Raw genomic sequence first — 20,983 nt, 5'->3', positions numbered from 1 at the left:
AACATCAAGAACATCAATTGATTGTGTAGGAGCAAATTAAGCAGTGTCACATGATTGATTAGTCATATAGAGAAATGAACATGCTTTAAAGTAAGCAGTTCAAAAGCAGCATGCTTCCAAGTCATCAGGCGGATAAAGCCAGCCGATGTGGAAGTGTGACAGCTTTTTGGACCATCATCAATAACAGCAGCTCAACAGCATACTACAGCAGCATTACAAAGTTCAAAGAGAAAAGTTGTCTTCTCGTCTTCTGCGCCAAAACTCATCGTTTGCCTGGCTTCAAGGTACGCGTTGGTTTATCGCACCATTATTAGAGAGAGAGAAAAAAAAAAGAACTAGCTAAGTAGCTCGCGCCACAAATGGGCCGAGGCTAAGCTTATAGAGGACGACAAACTTTAGAAATCTCAAATCTTAGCTGTGCCCGCAATAAATGTGGCAAAGAGAGACAGCTATAACTTCAGAAGCTAATGCTAAATAATACTAATGTGTTAGCTCGGCTACAGCTAGCCAAGGTTTGAGTGAACATGAAAGAGAATCTAAACTTTGACTGCGCTGACTACGTCAAGACTTTTACTCATCCATGCAGTTTGGTATCAGTATATGAGAAGCTGTTTTGCATTGGTTTATTTAAGAAAGTTGACTTTTGTAAAATGAGCCACTCAGCAGTTAACATGATGGAACTTGGAAGGAGGAAAGGAAGAAAGTCATTTGACAAGTTTGGAACAAGGAAGGTCTCGTAGGCCAACTGAGAATGGATGAGAAGAAAAAATGACAAAGAAGCATTTGATTGAGAAGACAAAGAAAGATATGTCTAATCGAATGAATGTAATAGAAGCTTTGATGAAGGATGTACAAAAGGTACATTTGGTGCACTATGGAATAGAAAATGAGTGTTTTGGGGAATTCAAACGTCTTTACAAAGAAATATTGAACCTCTTGTTTGAAAATGAACAATCACTTGACCAACAGAGTTGGTTTCAACCTAAAATGGCACACATCAAAGACTTTATGAAAGCAACTAAAGCACGGATAACTGCTGCGCATGTGTCAAATGCAATGAGGAAAAGGCAGAAACTAGAGCTAGGAGAAGCTTAATTTGCAACGTTTGGAACAAGAAGCCAAGCAGCAGCGTTGCATGGAAAGAGCTGGAGTGAAAGTTAAAAAAGAAGAGCTGGAGATGGAGATCGCATTGGCCGAAAGTAGTGCAAAACTAAAAGTGATCGGCGAATATAAAAGATCAGACGTTGGTGGGACTAGCAACGCGAGAGGGTCAAGAAGTGGAAGGAAACAGGATAGAATTCCAACTCTCGCCTCAAGCCATTCCCATTTCGCTTGCTCGAGCCAACGGTCAAATACAAAACCCAAGTCAGTGTGACCATAAACCACAAATTAAGAGTCCAAACAAATGTTTCCAACGAGGACAATATGCTAAAAGTTCTACAAAAGTAGAATATGACCACAAAGCTGCTTGTGAAACAACCAAGGCAAAGCACATTCTGTTTGTTTAACCCTATGATGACGCCAACACAATTACGCATTCAATCTTTGAAAACTCGTCACGATGTAATAACGTCACCCACATAGTTTTATTTTATATATATATATACAGTATATATATTAGGGCTGCCAAAATGATCGCGTTAACGGCCGTTAATTAATTTTTTAAATTAATCACGTTAAAATATTTGACGCAATTAACGCATGCACTGTATGACCCGCTCGCACATTGCCTCAAACAGATTACAATGAGGCCGTTTATGGACATTAAGACTGAAGCGAATGCCACCGGCCGCTTGGGGGCAGCGCCGTTCCATACTAATGTTATTTCCTCTAAACGTGGGAGAATTAGTAGTTGTGAGATGTTTATGCTGTATGCACAATGCAATACAAATTGCTATTTGTGCTCCACACATATTTCGGTAAGTTTTCTTTCATTTAGTGGCAATTATGTCCCTCTTGTAGTATTTTGGGTAAGATATGTAAAGAGATATATATTTTATTAAGGCGAGTGGACACAGGCGTTCTTTGGACCGCGTCGTTTATTGACAAAAAGTCAACCTTCGATTAATTATATCAGGTATGCACTTAATACTTGGTCGGGAATCCTGTTGCAGATATGACTGCTTCAATGTTGAGTGGCATGGAGGCAATCAGCCTGTGGCACTGCTGAGGTGTTATGGAGGCCCAGGATGCTTCGGTAGCAGCCTTAAGATCATCCAGTGTTGGGTCTGGTGTCTCTCAACTTCCTCATCATAATATCCCACAGATTCTCTATAGGGGTCAGGTCAGGAGAGTTGGCAGTCCAATTGAGCACAGTAATGCCATGGTCAGTAAACCATTTACCTGTGGTTTTGACACTGGGAGCAGGTGCGAGGTCGTGCTGAGAAATGAAATCCTTATCTCCATAAAGCTTTTCAGCAGATGGACGGATGAAGTGCTCCAAATTCTCCTGATAGCTAGCTGCATTGACCCTGCCCTTAATAAATCACAGTAGATCAACACCAGCAGCTGACATGGCACCCCAGACCATCACTGACTGTGGGTACTTGACACGTCACTTCAGGCATTTTGGCATTTCCTCCAAACTCTGGCACCTTGATTTCTGGACGACATGCAAAATTTGCTTTCACCTGAAAAAAGTACTTTGGACCACTGAGCAACAGTCCAGTGCTGCTTCTCTGTAGCCCAGGTAAGGCGCTTCTGCCACTGTTTCAGGTTCAAAAGTGGCTTGCCCTGGAGAATGCGGCACCTGTAACCTGTGCACGGTGGCTCTGGATGTGTCTACTCCAGACTCAGTCCACTGTTTCTGCAGGTCCCCCAAGGTCTGGAATTGGCCCTTCTCCACAATCTTTTTCAGGGTGTGGTCACCTCTTTTGGTTGTGCAGCGTTTCCTGCCACACTTTTTCCTTCCCACAGACTTCCACTGAGGTGCCTTGAAAAAGCACTCTGGGAACAGCCTATTCGCTCAGAAATTTCTTTCTGTGTCTTAGCCTCTTGCTTGAGGGTGTCAGTGATGACCTTCTGGACAGCAGTCAGGTCGGCAGTCTTCCCCATGATTGCGGTTTTGAGTAATGAACCAGGCTGGGAGTTTTTAAAAGCCTCAGGAATCTTTCGCAGGGGTTTGAGTTAATTTGTTGATTCAAATGATTAGGTTAGTAGCTTCTTTAGAGTATCTTTTCATAATATGCTAATTTTTTGAGATAGGGATTTTTGTGTTTTCTTGACTTTTTTGCCAAAATCATCAAAATTAAAACAATAAAAGGCTTGAACTACTTCAGTTGTGTGTAATGAATCTAAAATATATGAATGTTTAATGCAGGGGTCCCCAACCATTTTTGCACCACGGACCGGTGTGATTTCGGTCTTTTTTTCACGGACCGGTGTTTTGTCAAATTTTGCACACTTATTAAATTTTGTGGCGGTGAAAAAAAAGCCCTCTTTTATATTCAGTTGGACTCTCAATGTTATCCAATGGTGCTAAAAAAACTATTTACATCGTAAACATGCATGCGCAACACGGAAATGGCGTAAATTAATGCTTAACGACACGGCAAAGTCGTTAAGTGAGGGAGTTGCGTGCAGTTGTTGTGTGCTGCTAACATGGCAAAGTAAGTTAATATTTCTTTCTTTAAAGAAAATTTGTAGTGTGTACTTTGGAATCGCTGCATTGCATTGCAATGTACGTTTAAGGTCGTCGTGATTTGCGATCTCTACAATCTGATATTCCTGTTGCTCAGACATGCTCGAATCACTCGGTTTATTCACATACGGGTCACGAATCCAATCCTTCGCAGTTCGCGGGTATTTAGTGATTGGGAAGTAGCATAAATTTTGTTTTCTTTGCGGTTGAAGGCTCATCTTCTGGCTCGTTAGGTTCCCCTTTCCCTGTAAAAAATCTGTCCAAAGACGTCTGTTTTTCAGTCATTCTAGTGTGGGGGCTAATTATTTCCGGGAACAAATGTGATTGGCGACGACTTACGTCATACGTTATTATCGAGGCCAAGCGCACATATACAAAACAAGATTTACTGCTAACAGCCCATTCAATGCATTTCCATGATGACCTCCTATCCTGTAGTTGTATATCTAGAGTAGATAGGGATATTGGTGTGTTAAGCGGCACAGGCCAAAGTCAATCGGCCAGAATGCAGTCGTTAATTAATTATTAGGGTTGTTCCGATCATGTTTTTTTGCTTCCGATTCGATCACGATCGTTTTAGTTGGAGTATCTGCCGATCCCGATATTTCCCAATCCGATTGCTTTTTTTTTGCTCCCGATTCAATTCCAATCATTCCCTATAATTTTTCCCGATCATATAAATTTTGGCAATGCATTAAGAAAAAAATGAATAAAACTCTGTTGACGGTGTTAGCAACAATGAAGTATTGAAAACTAGTCGCGTTAGTAAACAGCCTCCATCTTAAAGCAGGAGACTTCCCTAGTAGGCTGTTGTGAACCTTCCAAGCGAACCTAATTAACTTTTTATCTAAAATACTCCTAAATCGGCAAAATCATGACTTGAATCTATCTTCAAAACAGTTTTAAAACTTTCACGTCAAAAGTAGACAGAAGGGAAATTATGGAATAACGGGAGCAATTTTAACAACTTTAACAGTTGATTCGCAAAATTAAATGAATTGAATGTAGTTTAAAGCTGCTGATACAGAATGGGGACTTGAGTATTTTATATACTGTTTTCAAATGTTAACTTGATACTGAAATAGTCGTCTATTTAAACCTGAGAGGCTTTTTATACAATTTTTGTAACTAATGCACGAAACATTAAAAGCATCTAATAGCTTGGGGGTTTTGTGGGATTTTCCACTGAGGTTGTTTGTGTGTTTTGCTTTTTTAAGACAGTTTACAATATTATTTGCACATTTTACTGACTGACTATGCCATTTCTGTTTGTTATTTATAATGTTTTGTGTTTATCACTGAATAAACAGGTCAGTTTCTTGTTACAAACCGTTGTGTGTTATTCAAACTCACCTAATTCAGCTGGCTAGTTGTTATCAAGAGTACTAAAACCTTTTTCAACATGAGTCTGACAACTAAGTAAGGAGGCTAAATAACTTTAAACTTTAACACATGCTCAGATAGGCCGGTATCGGTATCGGCCAGTATCGATATCGGATCGGAAGTGCAAAACAATATCAGTATCGGATCGGAAGTGCAAATACCTCATCGGGACATCCCTAGTTGGAACCCCCGAGGGTACAGTGGAAGCGCACAAGATTGTCTTTTACGGCCTAAAGAGCATCGCAGAGGTCAGTCAGAGGGCCACGCCACACCAATTTAAGAAATTCTCTCCGGGTGTTGCTGCTGAGGAATTGGTCCGACCCACCAAAATCGATCTCATCAGCCATAAGGAAGGAGCTTTGCAACACACTTTCACACAGAAAACCCAAAGGATAAAGTGACTGAAAGGCAGGTGAACCCAGATTTTAAAAAGTGCCTTTGAGAAGCCATGTACTGTCGGCAAGCTCACACCCTAGCCACATGCAGCAAGATCAAGACTCAACCGCACAAAGAACAGGTGGAGTTTTTGAAGACAAACTGCTTATGCTTGGGGTTATCTGAGCAAGTTATGTAAGAAAAGACTCCAGTGTGCAGAGTGTAATCTAAAACACCCTGACATTCTGCATGAAACTAAAAAAGAACATGGCTACCAGGGAGGAACAGCAATGTTCCAGAAGAGGAGTTGTACCATCAAGCTGTTGTTGCCGTGGCGAGACATTAAACTCAGACACTTTGGTTTTGGTTATAGGCATGAAAAAGTCACTGATTTTATACCCCAGAGCAGGGGTCCCCAACCCTTTTTTGCACCATGGACCGGTGTTATTTGTTTTGTTTTTTTCACGGACCGGTGTTCTGACAAATTTTGCAACCCATCAAAAATTGCCATGATGCGGTTCTGCGCATGCGCGTAACGTTAAACATAGCCACAAAATGCACAAATGCAGCGATTCCAAAGTAAATACTACATACTTTCTTGAAAGGAAGGAATATTAACTTACGTTTGATCATGGAAGGACTTGTAGAAAAGTTCTCCTCAGATACATCCTGCCATGTAAACTGCACACAACTGCACACCGCTCTCACCATTAACGACTTCGCCTTGTCGTTAAACAGAAGCCCGCTTCGCAAAGATACGATGTTGGAAATTGTAGCAAGGTTTTCAATGCTCTTGTAGCGATGTCAGGATACTCCAGAATGACTTTAATCCAGAACCTCAGTAGAGTTGTTGTCTCAAATGTACGCTTAATAAGGTCGCCGTCATTTGCGATCTCTACAAGTTGATCTTTCTGTTGCACAGACATGCTCGAATCACTTGGTTTATTCACAAACGGGTCACGAATCCACTCCTTCGCAGTTCGTGGGTCTTCGAGGTTGTAGGCTCGTCAGGTGCCCTTTTCGCCGTAAAAATATCTTCAAAGACGTCTGTTTTTCAGTCATCTTCTCTCGTGTGGGGGCTAATTATTTCCGGGAACAAATGTGCTGCGCCCGCGGCCTAGCAATACGTTGTTTTCGAGGACAAGCGCACATAGATATATTATATACACAAACAAGATGTACTGCTAGTGGTCCAATCAATAGATTTCTATGACGACATTTTAATCTATCCCATAGTATTATATTTAGAGTAGACAGAGCTATTGGTGTGTTAAGCAGGGGCACAGGGCTCATACAGCCAGAATGCGATCGTTATTAAATTATTATTTCTGTGCGGCCCGGTAGCAAATGCGCCACGGACCGGTACCGGTCCACGGCACGGCAGATGGGGACCCCTGCCCCAGAGCACAAGCATTGCGTGTTGACAAAAGCAGCAAACATCTGGATCTCCTCCCCGCCATTTTGCAAGTCCGCCGAGACAGGACCTTTAATGGTAGCCTGAAACAACGGTGTATGAGAAGGCCATTATATAAGTCAGCCGAGAGCCGGGCCTTCTATGGTAGCATGAATCCACTATATTTCCTCCTTTTGTAGTTTTACATACCAACACAATAGCAGAATTTTAACATTCAACAACCCCACACAAAACATGAGTTTTCAGCAAACGATTGACACAACATTGTCACACAGAAGCCACCTGCGTCACTGGGTCCGGCGAGTCTGGATGTTTGTCATTAATAGTACTGGTGAGAATGAAATCAAGAAAGGGCAACAAATATGTTCTGACGTACGCTTTTATGGACCCAGGGCATGTTATGACAGTGAAAACAAAACACCTCATTATGCAGTGAGATCACAGTGACGGAAATTGAGAGCTCCTTGTTCAGCTGTATACCACTGACTTTCCTGAGAGGAACTATGGTGACCAGGAAGAGATGTCTCAAGAAGATTAGCGGTTCATGTAGTCCGTGGGACAAACGACAACCTTTGTGAATGGCTGTCACTGCATCAGACTGCCTATCAAGAATGACAAACTGCCAATGGCCAACAACCGATGCATAGGGCAGCGGCACATTACTAGTTTGTAATGGAAGCCCAAGAAGAACCCTCAATTCTATGAGGACTTCATGGGTTTCATGGACAGAGTCATCCAAAAGGGCAATGATATTCAAGCTGTAGATGACCAGCTAAACAGAGGTGATGGCAGAGTATCTTACAATCCCACACCATAGGTTGTACCACCACCAGGAGAAAAAGATACAGGTGGTCTTTGACTATGCTGCATCTTCTCAAGAGCAGTCTTTGAATCCAAGTTTGCGGCAAGGACCAGACTTGACAAACACGTTTATCGACGTCCTCTTAAGAGTCCGTGAGGAACAAGTAGCAATAATGGTGGATAGTGAGTCAATATTTTACCAATTTATGTATTTATCTTTTTTTTTTTTTTTTTTAATAATTTGTACCTCACAGAACTGCCTATTTTTCTCCCTGTAGCATGGACCTTGGCGCCTTGCTCACCTTTAACAGTTATAATTTCCCTGGTAACAACCCAGTGGCGTTGTCCGGCAAAAATTTTAAAAACCCGCTCGTGCTGCTGCGTTATCACGTGTTTGATAAAAATATTGTCCGCTAACTTTTTCTTTTGATCTGGTCTTAAACATTGTTTACTTATTCATTGTGCATTCATGTGTGCAAAAACCTTTTTTATGACGGGGGGCCCAGGGATATCTTGCTTGGAGCCCCAAGTAACGCCACTGGTCACATCACTCAAATGGTTTACGAGCTCAAGTTAATAAAAGTTGTTGGCCGATTGTTGGTCACTTCGTTCACAGGTTTACCAGGAGGAAGGATGGCTCTGGACTGTGAGCAGAAGAAGCTACTGTTGAAAACGCTGATGGATCTTGGGGAGGACGATTTCAAGCACTTCAAGTTCTACACAGGCCTGCCTAGAAGGGTACGTAAAAACCCCTGCCGTGTGTACATTGCTGACAAGCTGGTGATCAAGCATGGCGAGAACACTCTGGATGAGACCATCAAGATTCTGGAGAAGATAGGCAACAAGAACTTGGCCAAGAAGTTGCGTCGCAACATGCTGGAAATAAGAGGTTAGTCCCAAAAGTAGCGTCTGGTGTTAGAACCACAGAGACTTGAAAACGGTTAACCGTGAGGTGAGGAAAAATTAGTTATCCTGAAACCCTGACCCAGTCTGCATGAAATTCGGGTTGGACAGATTTGGTTGGACCTCCATTGTGAAACACTCCCCCTGGAAAACGATTGGAGCATTATTGGTTTTCTGGAAAAATTGCATGTTTTGCTTCTTAAGCACATATTGCACAAACGCCAGGTGGACTATGAGTTGATGAAGAGCCTTCATCAAAAAGGCTTCTTCTCTTTCTGGGTGTGACGTTTCTCTGTTCATGTCTCTGGTGTCCATGTGCTTTAGGGTTGGCACAAGGGCGTTGTTTTTTGTACTTAAGGTGTTACCGCTGCTTTTTTGCAGACGCTTTCCATTATGATCGGATTGCCATATTGAAGGATGACCTGCAAGACAAACTGCGGGGTTTAAACAGCTTTGTTCGTGAGGGCAACATCGAGCTCTGGCAGAAACGGCCTCTGGCGGACGTCTACACAGAGCTGGACGTCACCTACGGAGCTGACGTCAGCCCCGACGAGCAACACGAGGTCCTTCAGATGGAGACACGTGCCGCCGCGGCCAATGAGTCAATCCTGCCATGCGACATCTTCAAAAACCATGACGGGAAGACCCGCCCGATACGCACACTTCTCACCATTGGCTTTGCAGGAATTGGGAAAACCTTCTTGGTTCAAAAGTTTGTGTGCGACTGGGCCAGCGGGAATACCAATCAGGATGTCCACTTCATATTTCCCTTCACCTTCCGTGAGTTGAACATGGACAAAGGGAAAAGTTTTACACTGGCCAAGCTCATCCGACGCTACGTTTGCGAGAGTAGGCACATGAGCGAGGAGACACTGAACAATATATTTGCCGAACTGCAGATGTCCGGGAAGGAGGACTACGAAAGCAGCGGGATCAAGATCTTGTTTGTCTTGGACGGACTGGACGAGTGCAACTTCGAAATGGACTTGAAGAATGATATTAAAGTAGACATGGACGTGACAGAATCCTACCCGCTGGAGATACTCCTGGCGCTCCTCATCAAAAGGAACCTCCTTCCCTGCGCCCGGGTTTGGATCACCACGCGGCCCGCCACGGCCCGCGATATCCCCTCCCACCTCATCGACAGCAGTATAGAGGTGAGAGGATTCAGCGATTCCCGGAGGCTGGAGTACTTCAGGAAAAAGTTCCCAAATGAGGAGCGTGTCATTGAGCACATCCGGAAAACTCGCACCATCTTCATCATGTGCCACATGCCCATCTTCTGCTGGCTAACCGCCAAAGTTCTTCAGGATCATTTGGATTTGAAAGGAAAGAAGGAAGAGCTTCCCACGACGCTGACCGACATGTACTCCCAGTATATGTTTCACCAACTGAAAAGCTCAGAGGAGAGACAGATGACAGACTACATCCATGACCTGAAAGCGCTAGCGAAGCTGGCCTTTCACCACACCATGAACAAGTGTCAGATCTTCTACGAGAACGACCTGACGGACAGTGGCTTTGATTACAGCCAAGCCGCAAAACATTGTGGAATATTCACCGAGGTGTTTAAGGAGGTACGTCCGCTCAAAAGAAACCAACAGAGCAAGATGTTTCAGTTCGTCCACCTGACCGTCCAGGAGTATCTGGCAGCATTCCACGTGATGATTTGCCTCTTCCTCGAGAACAAGAACATTCTGGCTGATTCAGAGCTAGCACTGGAGGGTATTTTCCAAGAGGAAGAATCAGAAGAACCAGAAGAACCAGAATCAGAGGAAGAAGTCGAAAGGGAATCAGAAGATGAAGGAAAAGGTACAGAGGAAGAAGTTGAAACAGAATCAGAACATGAAGACGATGAAGGTGGTTGGAAAATCACTGAGGTCCACTGGTTTGCCCTGAAGAGAGCCTCAGAGAGTGGAGGAAATCTGGACCTGTTCCTCCGCTTCCTCTGTGGCCTTTCCTTGCCGTGCAACCAAGAACTAGTGGGGGAACTGCTGAAGGCTCCCCAGGACTGCAGGCAAAGCAAGTCATGGACAGTCAAGTTGATCAAGGAAAGGATAAAACGGAACCCTCCGGAGAAGAATATCAACTTGTTCTACTGCTTAAATGAGCTGAAGGACGACTCCTTGCTGAAGCAGGTCCAGAGAAAAATGGAGTCAAAATGTATTGACTGGGACAACATGCCAAATGACATGTGGTCTGCCCTGGCTTTCTTCTTACTGACAGACAACGAAACCATGAAGTCCTTTTACCTGAGGAAATACGTCCCATCGCCTTTGGGGCTCAAGAAGCTGTTGGTGGTGGTCAAGGCTTCTCAAAAATCAGTGTAAGTGCTCTAAAGTCCTTCGAAATACGTAAAAAATCAGATAGCACAATGGAAAATCTAAAAACAAGCGCAACCAGTCACCAAACACGACGACCAAACAAAAAACAAAACAACTGCAAATACAAAACACACAACAACAACAAAAACCCAAAACAATTGCATCTCACAGAACCCAACAATGAACGCATTAACTCCCAAAGATGTTTTTGGAACACTTAGATTTGCTACCATTTAATTTAATTTAATGTAATTGCTGGCCAGCACTAATTTCAATGTATATTATGCTCCAACTAAGTCTTTGATATCTGTATGACAACAAAGAAAATGTTGACCTAAGGTTCATCTTAAAACACTGGCAAATACAGAATCATTAAGAATGTCAAATGTGTCGAAACTTGGGTTAATTCAAAGGTTTGATCTTGAATAAAATATAAACGATTCACCCATCGTGGTCGTACGAGACGAACGTCCTTGTTGACGACATCCAAAATATTGTAAATGAAGACTGCTTCACAGCCTGTTCATGAGTGTTCCTGTTGGTGACATAATATCGCAAAAACGATTAGTTTTCAGATTTGTCAATTGGTTTTGTGATTTGCTCTTGTTTTATTCCTCATCTTGAAATATAATTTATTAGGATTCAAGACAGCGTACTAAAATTAGCAGGCCTTATGTTTCGCTCACCCTCACGTTTTCCTCCTGCCTTTTTTCTCCAGTCAAACTTTTTGTCACCTGGACAAACGCAGCTGTCACCTGCTGGCTTCCGTTCTCAGCTCTCCATCCAACGTGAGGCATCTGGACCTGAGCTGGAACGATCTGTCGGACGACGGGGTGGAGATCCTCTCGAAAGGACTGGCCAGTCCACGCTGCATCTTACAAGTCCTCAGGTAAGGAGCTCCTCCTCTTAGTAATCTTCTGTGGTTCCGGTCAAACAATCAATAGAATCACTTCTGTTGTTATCCAAGGAAAAGGCAGACAAAACGTTACTTTCAGTAGAACCTTCACAGCTTTAACCAGGTAATAAACATTTGTTGCAGGCTGGCAAACTGCGGAATCACGAAGGGAGGGTGCGTTTTTTTGGCTGAGGCTCTCCAGTTAAACCCCTCCCGTCTTCAAGAGCTGGACCTGAGCTCCAACGATCTGTCGGATGAGGGGGTGGAGATCCTCTCAAAAGGACTGGCCAGCCCACACTGCATTTTACAGGTCCTCGAGTAAGGACCACCTACTGTTCATAATTGTCTGTGGTTTCGTTCGACCAATCAATCGAATCACTGCTGTTATTAGCATAATGAACGATTCACTCATCGTGGTCGTACCAGACGAACGTCCCTGTTGACAACCTTTAAAACAAATGAAGACCGCCACAGCGCATCCTGTTGGTGACATCATCACTAGATAATACAACATATCAATAAAACGATTAGTATTTTCTGATTTGTCACCGGGTTTTGTAATTTCCTCTTTTGTTTATTTGTCATCTTGAATTAAAATCTTATCATTATTCAAGGCAGCAGACTAAAGTCAGCAGGCGTTATGTTTGGCTCACGTCTTCCTCCTGTCTGTGTGCTCCAGTCTATGGAATTGTAAGCTGGGAAAAGGCAGCTGTCACCCGCTGGCTTCCGTTCTCAGCTCTCCATCCAACCTGAAGCATCTGGACCTGTCCGAGAACGATCTGTTGGACGAAGGTGTGGAGATCCTCTCGAAAGGACTGGCCAGCCCAAAATGCATCTTAGAATCCCTCGAGTAAGGAGCTCCTCCTGTTCATAATCTTCTGTGGTTCCGGTCGACCAATCAATAGAATCACTGCTGTTATTAGCAAAAAGAAAGATTCACTGAATGTGCTGGTACGAGACGAATGTCCTTGTTGACGACATCCAAAACGAATAAAGACCGTCACAGCCAGCACATGAGCGTTCCTGTTGGTGACATCATCACTAGAAAATACAATACATCATATCGATAAAACCAAGGGCGTAGGTTTGGTCTCAATATTGGTAGGGATGATATAACAGCACAACACGCAGGTACACTTTTTGCTTGGGACGGGACATAAGACCGAGCAGACTGCGTGAACGGCGGTCAGGGCTGCATTTCTCACCAATAACAAGCTATTTAATTGACAGGCTAAATGATAAGTCTGTATTGATTTATATTAATTTACACACTGCAAATTTACAGTACAACGTGTTAATCTGATCATTTTTCTTAAATCTAGTGGAATAATTTTCTTCATCTTGTTTTGAGTTTTAAAGGCTAACAGATTAATCTGTCAGATTCTTCCACGTACATGTAACATAATTTTGTACTGAGAGAGAGTGAGGGTGGGAGATGGGAATAATCAGCCAATCAAACGTGCGTTTGAGGAAAAAAACACGGACTGGCTCATTAGCAAGTGAAAAAGGGGTAAATGTAAGTCTGATAATCATAAAAATAATTCACTTAATAATGGTAGGGTCAATTCCATCACTTCAATATATGGGAAGACAATCTAAATGAGCTGTATAACTGAACACATTATATAATGCAATTAAGGTTGCTTAAAAGTTGGTGGGGACAATTTGAGCATCCTGAAAAGTTGGTTGTGTTTTGTTGAGCATCCTGAAAAGTTGGTCGTGTTTTGTCCCCATCATCCCTATGCAAAACTACGCCCTTCGATATAACGATTAGTTTTTTTCAGATTCGTCACAGGGTTTTGTGATGTGCTGTTTTATAATTTATTATTATGATTCAAGGCAGCACAATAAAGTCAGCAGGCGTTATTTTTCACTTGCCCTCACGTCTTCCTCCTGCCTGTCTTCTCCAGTCTACATGATTGTCACCTGGAAAAAGGCAGCTGTCACCCGCTGGCTTCCGTTCTCATCTCTTCATCCAACCTGAAGCATCTGAACCTGTACGAGAACGATCTGTCGGACGAAGGGGTGGAGAACCTCTCGAAAGGACTGGCCAGTCCACAATGCATCTTAGAGTCCCTCGAGTAAGGAGCTCCTCCTGTTGGTAATCTTTCAGGTTCCCTTCCTGACTTCAGGCAGTTATATCATTTGCTGCAGGCTGTCATCGTGCAAGATCACCAATAAAGGATGTGTTTTTTTGGCCGAGGCGCTCAAGTTAAACCCCTCCCATCTTGAAAAGCTATACCTGATGGACAATCAAATAGGATATGAAGGAGAGAGGGTCTTATTGGACGTCCAACGGGATCCCAGCAATCGCCTGAACACTCAGGTAGGATCAAAACATTGTTGCTTGTCTGAGTGTTCGGGGTTTCCCCTAGGATTTTTTTAAGCTGTGGTGGTGGCGGGCTGGATCGGATTCAGACAGCGTGCCGTGGCAAAAATGTTTTTATATCGTAACAAATAGGATTTTTTCTTTTTTTAAAACAACATTTATTTTTTTCCAAGAAGAACCATGACCAACATCTATTTGCAAAGTTTGCATCCAGCCTTCACTTGATTTTTAAAAACAATTTGAGGGCTCTTTCATGAAGGAAATCAGCAATAGGTGGTCCATATATAGTCAATGTGATGCGTGCTACCAGATTGTCCCCAGCCGGTTTTGAAAAAGGACAAGAAAAGATGGAAATATGGACATATGGACATGGTCCATGCAGCGTTTTAATGCTTATTTGTGAGTGCAATAAAACTCAAATGACATTATCTCCCCTTATACTTGAAGTAAAAACTGACATGGACCTCAACTTCAGCACTTTCAAATGTGACCAGCCAGTTGCACGTGGGTGACGTAACTACAGCGTGACGAGGCTAAAAAGATGATATGGGTAAAGTGTCGCCGACACGTTCCGTGTTAAAGGGTTAAAATGCCTGTGACACGATACAAAAAACTCTTAAATAGCATTATTATTCATTCATTGATTTTCCATGCCGCTTATCCTCACGAGAGTCGCGGAGGTGCTGGAGCCTATTCCAGTGAACTACGGGCAGTAGACAGGGTACACCCTGAATTGGTTGCCAGCCAATCGCAGGGCACACTGGAAAAAAAAACAACCAATCACGCTCACACTCATACCTATGGACAATTTAGTCTTCAATCAGCCTACCAAGCATGTTTTTGGGATGTGGGAGGAAATCGGAGTTCCCGGAGAAAACCCACGCAGGCACAGGGAGAAGATGCAAACTAGACAGGAAGGACGGAGCCCGGGATTGATCCCTTGATATCAGAATTGTGAGGCGAATGTGCTTACCACTTGGCCACCGTTCATGATTATTGGAAATACATTGCTTGATATATTTTAATATATATAGACAATTTGACTATATACAACAATTTGGCAAAGCACAGATGACGAGAAATTAGTCTTTCAATCTGCCGTTTAGCCACGCCTGTCGTTATAGCGCTCTAGCGCCTACAGCTTGGTGGTGACGTCAGCAGAGTAACGATTTCAGCTGATTTAGAACCCCACCCATTGAGGGGGAAGAGCTAGAACGAGGAAAATGCGAAAAAGTAGCATTTCATTGTTTTAATCTGTCTCCTCCAATATTTTTACAGGATATTCGTTTAAGTATTTTCCCCAATTGCAAAATAAATGGTATGGTCATGACAAATAACAGTCTTGTGCTAAATGGAATATGAAACAATAAAAATGCATTTACTCAGTACGGCAGGGCTAAACTACTGCATAATGGTCAAAACTGCCGACTTCTTAAACCTCCCGAACAGTATTTTATGCCACCGGACTTAGTCCGGCTTTTGTCATTTCCCTGTCCCAGCTTTGGAGACGGAGGAAAGAGCCTATAAAAACAGAAGGCGTGACAGCTAGGCGCTAGGTGCTAACCCGAGCCGAGCGGCACTGCCAAGTCTCTTTGTCGCCTTTCAAAACTGAAAAATCACACAAAACTACCCCCGCTCGTGTAACACAAGGCAGCGGGGGTGATTGTCTTCACCGATCGTCCAGCCCCCGGCGGCGAGCGAGTTTCGGCTCGTTGTTCTGCTGGGGCCCCGGCGGGCAGGCAGTGCTCGTCGCCGGGGACGCAGAGGGGAATGAATGCCGAAAATAGAGCATTCTCAGGGGACAAACAGACCGACGTCGGCGCGCGTGGCTGTCCAATGCCAAGCCGAGGATAGCCTCTATAGGCAGGCTTGCGAAGAGGACTGAAGTGGAAGTGGGTGGAAGTCTGGACACAATCGAGAAAGGCTTAAACACCGGAATTACTGTACTGGCCCGAATATAACATGGTGTTTTTAGCATTGAAATAAGATTGAAAAAAAGGGGGTCGTTTCATATTCGCGGTCTAGACATTATACCCATTCACAACGCTAGATGGCGCCAGATATCATTGAAACGATGTTATGTCATGCCAGATCTCAGCAGTCTAAACATTATACCCATTCACGACGCTAGATGGCGCCAGATATCATTGAAGCGATGTTCTGTCATGACATCTCAGCTACTCTCAAGTTTGCATTATTTTATTGCAATGTTTTTCCTTATTCAGATTTGTTTCAAGACTACAGTTACAGTTAGACTTCACTTTGATGGTTAATGCAGTTATTGCAATTTTGTTGTTTTATCACAATAGATTGGTTTATTTACATTTCAAAAACCAGAAGCCATTCATTTACGAATGTGATTGCACTTTAGTTTACATATTTGAATGTTCAGATATTAAGATTTGAATGAGGCAAAATAACATGCTTTTTCTCTCAAATATATTGTTATAATCATTTGTTTCGGATGTACTGTAATTATTTTCTGTATAAAAATTTGGTGTTCAAAAAGTCTTTTTTCAAACTTGAGTCTTGAAAAAGAGGGGGCCGTCTTATATTCGGGCCAGTACGGTACATTCATCAAATTGAAATACCTTACTGTGGATCTTACCCCGAGTTCCAACTCCGCGGAGTCCGCGCCTACATCAGGCGCAAGTTTACAACAGGAGAACTGATGTGATTTTCAAAATAAAGAGAGTAAAGGAACAATTTGTAATTGACGTGCTATTTCAGATGACTTACGGCAAATAGTACGTAATGATTTAGCTATATATATTCATATAGACGTTTGTTTAATTATCCAAATTATAAATTAGAATATATCTTTAAAAAATATCTCTCATTTGCAACACGTGGCGGTACATTGCAATCTTTTATGTGTTGGGGAAACCCTAGTGTTTATTCATGTTCAATTCCAATTCTTTGTGTTTTTCTTCAGCTTTGATTAGTCGGACTAAGAGCGCTTGATCCCTGATATCAAGATGGGTGAGTCATTCCAAATATTTGTTATCAGAAGACGTTGAGCCCATTTGATCTCCTTCCGATTTAGTTGGGGCCTACTTACTGTCCGACGACCTCAAAAGCATCAGGTGTTGGCGCTACGGGCAAAAGAGGCCCCACTCACAATTTGAGGAGGTTCGCCAGCTGGCGTCGGGTGTTTTGCTGCGACGCCGCTACCGGCAGGTGGAGTTCAAGGAGAAGGTCTACGATACTCCCGCCAAAATGCTGGCATTTTTTTCTGATATGCATTGAAATGTTTGTCACGATTATACGTCTAATTGATTTGGACTGGGAGGGGCTGACCAAAAGACTTCCAGCACTGTCAATGGCAGCCAATGAGTTCAATAAGTACCCTTTGAAAGTTTTAACTTATGTTTTTCACAAATTAAAAACAAAAATGTCATACGTACACTTAAAATTGTTTTGTCTATTTTGATTAAACATGGATTGTTTTCACATCTTCATGTAAAAAAGAGGATCAAATGTTGTTTTGTACGAGAACAGTAAAGCCCCAACCTGAAAGAAAACATCGAAAATCACCAAATAATCCACCACAACCTGAAAAGAAAATACACTGGAAATGTTTCATACACTTAACAAGCATTCCTGATGGTAAAGAAAAATATATGACTTTCAACTTTCAACGCCCTCCCCCGCAAGACCAAACTTCCTCAAGGATGAATCATTGTAGAAGGTGGTTACTTCGGTATCGTTCCTCCAAACAGTTCATTCACAACCGACACAACAGTAAAGCATTGAGACAAGTCGTCACTCGCACACTCTGGAAAGAGACGACGTGAAAAGGCTGGCCGGGTAAGTTTTCTGTTAAACTGAAAGGAAAGCCACAAGTCGCTCATTCCAAAGTTTGCCCGTAAGTGCTCCTTTGGTATGTTAGCTTCCCGTCATGTGTGATCACGATCATGTGTTTAAATATTCCTTTCCTCATCCTCTTTTGAGAGAGACAAGGGTTCATTATCAGTTACACAACTTCCTCTTCAGAACAGTGACTTTCCTCATTGATGCTTGCCATGCAGGGTTGTTAATAACACCGTTACAAACAGCGTTATTTTTGTCAGTAGAGAGTAATCTAATTCATTAATTTTCCCATCTTTCAACACCGTTACCGTAACTAAGGATTTGAAGGCTTGTGTTACTACCATTTGGGTGAATGACGCGGGGGGGGCAGAGGCAAAGTTTGTCTTTTGTGGCAAAACATGTTGATGACCCCAAAACACAGCGTCAGGAATAAAATTAACAAGATATATGCTCGTTAGTAGCTTAGCCCATGCTTATAAATACAGGAATCCCAGCTGTGTATATGTGGGGGTGCGTGCGTGTGTGAGCACGCGTGTTTTTAGTAGACGCCGATTTTTGCGTTCCACACCCTTGCGAAACGAATCCTAAAACAAAATTAATTTTGACCGATTTAAAAAGTATTGTTTTTGTTCATTTCATTAATTTTGGTGGGGTTTTTTATTGCTTTACAACTTTTACAGACAACATTTTATCGTCAAAGTTCATACTGTATTGGGAAGTCAATTACAAGCAATGACATTTTTGGCCACCAGGGGGTGGCTATGCCCTCCCAAACCAGCTCCCCCTTAATCTTCGCGTATGGAGGGGGAAGGAGGGATGGGGGTTGTGATACTGTTGCAAACGCGATGCTGCGTGGCTCGGAGCGTTAGCATAGCATTCGCGTTCTCGCTAGCATTAGCATTTAGCATTGCGAGCATCTTACATCCTCAGGCAACAGCGCATGATGTCGGTGAGTGTTCTTGCTCACTGACTCTGAGTTTGAGTTGCCGTGTTAGGCCGCTATTGTCTGTTGTTCCTCTCTAGTCTCTCTGCCGGGAACGCAGTAAAGAGTTCCCCCCGGAACACAACATGCCCCACATTAGTTCCATAGGTGAATTAAGAACACTGAATGAATGGTCACCACGCATAGAGTTTGTGGCCTTCAGGTTGGTACTATTAATTGAAAATAACGAACCGTTTCTCTGTTGAGTATGCATTATCATCAAGTGGGCGTTGTCCTTTTAGACCAGGGGCGGGCAAACATTTTGGCTCAGGGCCACATTGACTAAAAATTTGACACATGGGCCGGGTCAGCACTAGATGCATACATATCAAAGATAAACATAAAAAAGGCATTACAGTGTTATTACTCACATTACCTTTTAATGGGAACAATGTTGTTGATCACCCGTTTTTGCCATTGCATCAAAGTCCAGTGTCAGTTTTGTTGTGGCAATTCTCAGAACAGACCTGAGGTGTTCATCACTCAACTGGGATCGGTGGGGTGCTTTGTTGGTGATCATCACACTAAAAGTCTGTTCACACACATACGTACAGCCAAAGAACACCAGCATCCTATCCGTCCTGGGAGTGGATCTCTCCTGACTGTGGTACTCCCCAAGGTTTCTCATATTCTCCCAAAGACTCTGGAGTTTTGGGAGTTTTTCCTTGCCGACATGGACGGTCTAAGGATGGGGAATACCCAGGACTTGAACTTTATTTTTTCATCTTTGTTGCTTCATTTGCTGTTTCTGATTGTGTATCATATTGCCTCTGCAAAGCCCTTTGAGACAACGTTGTTGTGATCCAGAGCTATACAAATAAAAGTGAATTGAATCCTCTGTGTCATCTTTTGGATGTTTGGAAATTTGGCTGCATTTAGTGCAGCATAAAACTCATTATTTTTAAGAAAGTTGAACTTCTCCTTCAAGACAGTGTCACACTGGAGATCAATCAGTTCCAACTGCAACTCTTCTGGCCAGTGTTGTCACAGATTACTTGAAAAAGTAATTTAATTACTGATTACGCCTCAAAAAAGTAATCTAGTTACTTTACTGATTACTTCATTATCAAAGTAACTAAGTTACTTTAAAAATAATATATCAGTTACTTTGTACCCATTTTTCTCCCTTTGCCACCTCAACATAAGAATGACAACAGAAAAATGTCATTACATGACTTTACGATGATTGAATTTAAAGGGGAATATTAGAATTTTGCGCTAGCTTAGCCACTCCAGAGCCCTGAAACTAACAAATATCTGACAAACTGCTTGGAATTTCTTGAAATCAACTCCACCGACCATTTAAACCCCGCTAACTCTAAGCCTAATGTCAAAACTTCTGAATTTCGGGTTATGGTTAACAGCATATCAGTGCTAATGTAAAAACAATGCAAACTGACTGCACAATAATCAACAACACACAAGTGGATTGTACAGTACGATAAACACAAAGGTGGTGGCGGGCGCGGATGCGCGGGCACAATCCGGAAGTACTCCTCTCAACACACGCGCGGTCAATTTGGCCACAAAACGTGGCGGCAACTAAGCACTTCACACTCAAATGGACTTACAACACATCCCACAGATGCTAAACTAACACATCGCCTCACAGCATAAATATGCAACACGCATAATATGTAAACAAAGCTTGCCAACTTGGAGCGATGACTGCCCGTCGTTGCTACGGCCGCACATGAAGGGGGTCCAACTTTTTGCTGATACCCTCAAGATAAAGGAAAAATACTCACCTTCATTCATGGATATCCACAGATCACCATTCCCTCGCAACATCTCAACACTCGGCTCGAATGTCCACCCGCCTGGCCTACGCCTTTCTCAATCCCACAACACATGTGACGCGAGACCAAAACAGGAAATGGCTAGGAGGTTTTCATAGAAACACATACCGGTGTAGGTTCACTATCCTCTTCCCCTCACTATCCACTCGCTCTCGCTATATAAGCTATATAATTGGCCGAGGAAATGCTGTCCCGTGAAATGCCTGTTTAAAAATGTTCCCGTTGTTACTTTTTGCGTTCGCTTAAAAGTGCCCATTTAAAAAGGAAAAGCGATGGAAGATACTCCACGCAGAGCGTATTATTAACAAATGTTAAAGTTGTATGA

The 20,983-nt window shown here is 42.8% G+C and overlaps 1 protein-coding gene across 2 annotated transcripts; it reads left to right on the top strand.

Annotated features, from left to right (window-relative positions):
• The first annotated feature begins 254 nt into the window (after nt 1-254).
• Nucleotides 255-19,576, top strand: LOC130918400 (NACHT, LRR and PYD domains-containing protein 3-like). Of its 2 annotated transcripts, XM_057840191.1 has the most exons (10): nt 255-284; nt 8,230-8,502; nt 8,898-10,842; nt 11,559-11,729; nt 11,880-12,053; nt 12,415-12,585; nt 13,646-13,816; nt 13,890-14,061; nt 17,000-17,046; nt 17,111-19,575. In XM_057840191.1, exons 2-9 carry the CDS (start codon nt 8,247-8,249, stop codon nt 17,003-17,005), a joined length of 3,066 nt encoding a protein of 1,021 aa, XP_057696174.1. In that variant the 5' UTR covers nt 255-284; nt 8,230-8,246; the 3' UTR covers nt 17,006-17,046; nt 17,111-19,575. The 2 variants fall into 2 exon arrangements, with proteins under 2 accessions (XP_057696174.1, XP_057696097.1); XM_057840114.1 differs by lacking the exon at nt 255-284 and having other exon boundaries at nt 8,228-8,351; nt 17,111-19,576.
• Nucleotides 19,577-20,983: the final 1,407 nt, after the last annotated feature.

The sequence above is a fragment of the Corythoichthys intestinalis genome, chromosome 1 (assembly GCF_030265065.1).
Source record: "Corythoichthys intestinalis isolate RoL2023-P3 chromosome 1, ASM3026506v1, whole genome shotgun sequence".
Lineage (NCBI taxonomy): Eukaryota > Metazoa > Chordata > Actinopteri > Syngnathiformes > Syngnathidae > Corythoichthys > Corythoichthys intestinalis.
Note: the sequence above shows the minus strand (reverse complement) of the source record. Positions and strands in the feature narration are given on the sequence as shown.

Bases quoted from the DNA above. Each gene is read 5' to 3' on its own strand.
- LOC130918400 (XM_057840191.1), top strand. From the start codon at position 8,247: ATGGCTCTGGACTGTGAGCAGAAGAAGCTACTGTTGAAAACGCTGATG. The intron at 12,054-12,414 runs GTAAGGACCACC...TGTGTGCTCCAG, and splicing joins TGCATTTTACAGGTCCTCGA to TCTATGGAATTGTAAGCTGG. The intron at 12,586-13,645 runs GTAAGGAGCTCC...TGTCTTCTCCAG, and splicing joins TGCATCTTAGAATCCCTCGA to TCTACATGATTGTCACCTGG.